At 62.1% G+C, this 3,655-nt stretch overlaps 1 protein-coding gene across 1 annotated transcript; it reads right to left on the reverse strand.

Annotated features, from left to right (window-relative positions):
* Positions 1–300: 300 nt before the first annotated feature.
* Positions 301–3,594, reverse strand: SERINC4 (serine incorporator 4; the record flags this gene model as incomplete). Its single annotated transcript, XM_009082740.1, has 10 exons — positions 301–517; positions 812–1,122; positions 1,329–1,401; positions 1,680–1,806; positions 1,882–1,977; positions 2,251–2,462; positions 2,525–2,618; positions 2,712–2,791; positions 2,872–3,050; positions 3,457–3,594. Coding segments are annotated over 10 exons (1,527 nt in total), but the record flags the coding sequence as incomplete, so codon positions are not given.
* Between the last annotated feature and the right edge of the window lie 61 nt (positions 3,595–3,655).

Raw genomic sequence — 3,655 nt, forward strand, 5'->3', positions numbered from 1 at the left:
AGGTATTTACAGTGAACATATCATAGTGGGGGTGGCCAGGGCAGAGCCCTGCTCCCCCAGTGCACCCCCCACGGGGGCCAGGGCAGCCAGGCTAAGCACCTGCCACCAGCTCACTCTGGCCCCTCAGGTGGCCATGGCTGAGACAGGGCCAGTGTGCCTGGAAGCAGCCATCTCCCAGATCCCCCTCAGGTTCTCAGATGTTGCCATCTCCTGGGACAGGCTCAGGGGAGGCCAGAAGGACCCAGCAGGGCCAGGGCACAGGCAGGGACAAGCCCTGGGCACAGTTCATCCTGGCAGGGACTATGTGGAGACACTGATGCGCTGCGGGGCACGTCGTCGCCGCACGATGCGCAGCCCTGTGCTGCTGCGCTGGTTCTGGGAGGAGCTGTGGAGGCAGAAGGGGCTCAGCAGCAGCCACAGGTAGAGCAGGACACAGGCCCAGCACGAGGACACCTTCACCCAGAAGGTCGACCAGCTGCCATGCGTGAAGGTGGTCTCCAGCTCCGCGTCCTCATAGCTGGTGGAAGAAGGCAGGCATTGGGTGCCTGAGGAATGCCAACACGAGGATCCCAGTACCAGCTGCAGCCACTTGGCCCTGGACACATCCCCCTACTACGGACTCTCCAGCCCCACAGACCCCAGCCATTCTTTCTGCCAGGTGGCTGCCAATGGCCGGAGCAATGCAGGTAGGTCTGTGGGCACAGAACCCTCTGTTTCCCCAGCAGGGACCAGCTCCAATGACACTGTCATGGCCTGGAGCAGAGAGCTGGAGCCAGAGCAGGAAGGGCTGGGCAGCAGTGCAGGGCCCTACCTGAACCAGTTGGTGAGGGTCATCATGACATAGAGTGAGGCAAGGAAGAAGACAAAGTGGAAGGCGGAGTAGCTGTAGGCCACCCGTTCCTGCTCATCCTGGACAATGAACTGCATCCTGGTGCTCTCCTCTACTTGCTCACACGTCTGTTTGGTGCCCGGGACAGCGTGGGGGCATGGCGGCTTCTGCACTCCCACCTTGCTGGCATCCCCGGACTGGGACGCAAGCTCTGCCTGTTCTGCACCCACCCTGCCTGTGCCTCTCAGCTCCTCCTCCATCTTCTCAGGGCAGCAGAAGCAACAGGAGGGGTTCTGCAGGGAGAGCAGAGTGGTGGCTGCCTGGCCCTGTGGCCACCGTGGCTGGCCTGGCACCAAGGCAGGTGGGGATGTGCCATGGGCAACCTCCCATGTGTGGCTGGACCGACCTGCCCCGCGGTGGGGCTGGAACAGGGGCTCGGGGTGACAGGTCTAAGGTGCCCATGGTAGGAGGACACAGGGTACAGCTGCATCATACTTACTTTAAACTCAAATTTGTAGACTTTGACCATCCAGAGGGGCCCGAAGATCTCAGCGAGGTAGGAGGCTTCATTGCTGTGCCCAGGAGAGAGGCAGAAATCATTTACACAGGCACTCAGCACCCTGCGTCAGGCCCCCAGCCTACTCCATGGATTCCCACAGCCGCAGGAGCCCTGCTGTGCCATGCCTGCCCCTGTCTACCCACCAGTGCCCCATCTGCTGTGGCCCTGCCACCCCTTGGGACATCCCTGGCTCTGCTGGCCACGGGGATGGGATGCCGGTGTGGGGCTGGCCGTGCTCAGCGGGACCAGTGCTGCAGGGGCCCTGCCTGCCCCATGCCACAGCACACGCACCATGCAAAAAGCACGCAGGCATACATGATGGCAGCACCCAGCACAGCCACACTGGTGTCCTCCTTCTGTAGCTCGTCCTGCCGGAGCCCCGGGAAGCACACAGTCAGGTTCTGCCCCTTGTAGAGCACTGTGGGAAGGCAGAGGTCAGATAGGTGCACACCGTGGTGGGGGCTACCAGCAGCAGGCGGGGACACCCACCCACCTCTCTCCGGGGGACGGCTAGACAGTGCAGAGAAGGTGAGGTACATCACATAGCAGCTGATGATTGAAGATTGCAGCAGCCCAGACCGCGGCTGCTCTGCAAGGGTGGGAACAGAGATGTCACCAGAGTTCCCAGAGTGCCATGAGCCCCCATGTAGGCTCTACGTAGGACCTGGGAGCCCGTTCCTGCCATCCCCCTGCCCAAGACCCTGTGCCAAGGTACAGAAGGGGCTGGTAGGAGCCCTGAGGAGATGGGTTCTCCTCCAGTGCCTGAGTGCTGGCCCTGTGCTGGGGGCCACATTCATGCCCTAGCCCAGAATACGGCTGGCCATGCAGCGTGGCAGCTTATGCCAGGCTGTGTGGTACTCACTGAGCAGCACGCAGGGTGTGATGGAGATGAAGGACATGATGCCGCAAAGGCTGCCGTTGACAGCAAGTAGCATCTTATTGAGGAGGCAGGCGGCTGGGTGGGTGTAGAACTTGTAGAGGAAGAAAAAGGCGGTGGAGGCGAGGGTGTAGAAGGCAGCCGTGACCAGCAGCACAGCCAGGTACCAGCGCTTGTCCTGTGCAGCACCCGTCAGCCTGCAGGAGAGCGGGTGAGCCACTGCCGCAAGCAGAAGCCCGCCCTGCACCCCAACACTCACCAGTTCTTGTTCCAGGTGTGCGCGAAGGCAGTGATCAGCACCAGCTGGATGAGGATGAAGCAGAAGCCGCCGCAGACACCCGTGTAGTGCCAAGCTGGGGGGAGAGGGCAGAGGTGGGGATGGCACAGGGCAGGTAGGAGCTGCAGGCGAACCCAAGGTGCCAGCCCAGGTGGAGTGGGGGATGCACCTCGGATGAAGTTCTCCTCAGGGATGAAGAAACTGGCAGTCCAGAGCCCCACCAGTGTCAGCAGCTTCAGGAGCCAGAACCTGTGGGGCAGTGATCATCAGTGGGAAGGAGCCCTGGCAGCCTCATCCCAAGGCACCCTGTCCCAGCCCCGTGCCCATACCCATTGTGGAGCTGTGCACGGCAGTCAGAACTGGAGCGCACGTTGAGCAGCAGAGCAGCCTGTGCCAGGTGGAAGCAGGCAGTGCCAAAACAGATCCGATACACAGCTGAGGAGCCCACCAGCCGCTCGCAGTCTGTGCCCCCAGACAGGTGTTGGCACACTGCCACAGAGAAGGGCACCTGCAGGCATGGTGAGTGATGGGACAGGGCTGATGGTGTGTCTGCCCAGCACCCAGTGCCCACGGACTCCAGCACCCCCAGACTTCTGATATCCCCAGCACTCCCAATACCTTCTCCAGTACCCCTGGGATCCCCAGCACCCCAGGCAAGTCCCTTATGTTTGGTACCCCTGACACCCCTTTCCTCTTAGCCACACCTAGCAGCCCTGTTACTATCCCCAGCATCCCAGTATCCCTAGCATCCCAGTTCTTCTGATTCCCCTGGCAATTCTAGCACTCCCAGTGCTCCCTTGGACGATCCTGAGTGCCCAGGGGAACCTGGTCTCCTGGCATCCCCAGTACTCATGGTCCTCTTGAGACACCCAGCACCCCGGGACCCCCAGCACTCCGGATGTCACAGCTCCCACCATCACCTTCTCAGCGATGGCATGGCCCACGGTGCGGGACAGCAGGAGGCAGCACACGGCAGAGGCCAGGATATGCAGGAGCGTGTAGAGGATACGCGTGCTCGTGGACACGCGGAGCCCGTGACAACCGCGGCATAGCTGCAGGGGGCACGGTCAGCAGGGATCCCAGAGGGCCAGCGCTTCCCCCCAGCCTGCCCCG

This window comes from Acanthisitta chloris, unplaced genomic scaffold (assembly GCF_000695815.1).
Source record: "Acanthisitta chloris isolate BGI_N310 unplaced genomic scaffold, ASM69581v1 scaffold40269, whole genome shotgun sequence".
Taxonomy (NCBI): domain Eukaryota; kingdom Metazoa; phylum Chordata; class Aves; order Passeriformes; family Acanthisittidae; genus Acanthisitta; species Acanthisitta chloris.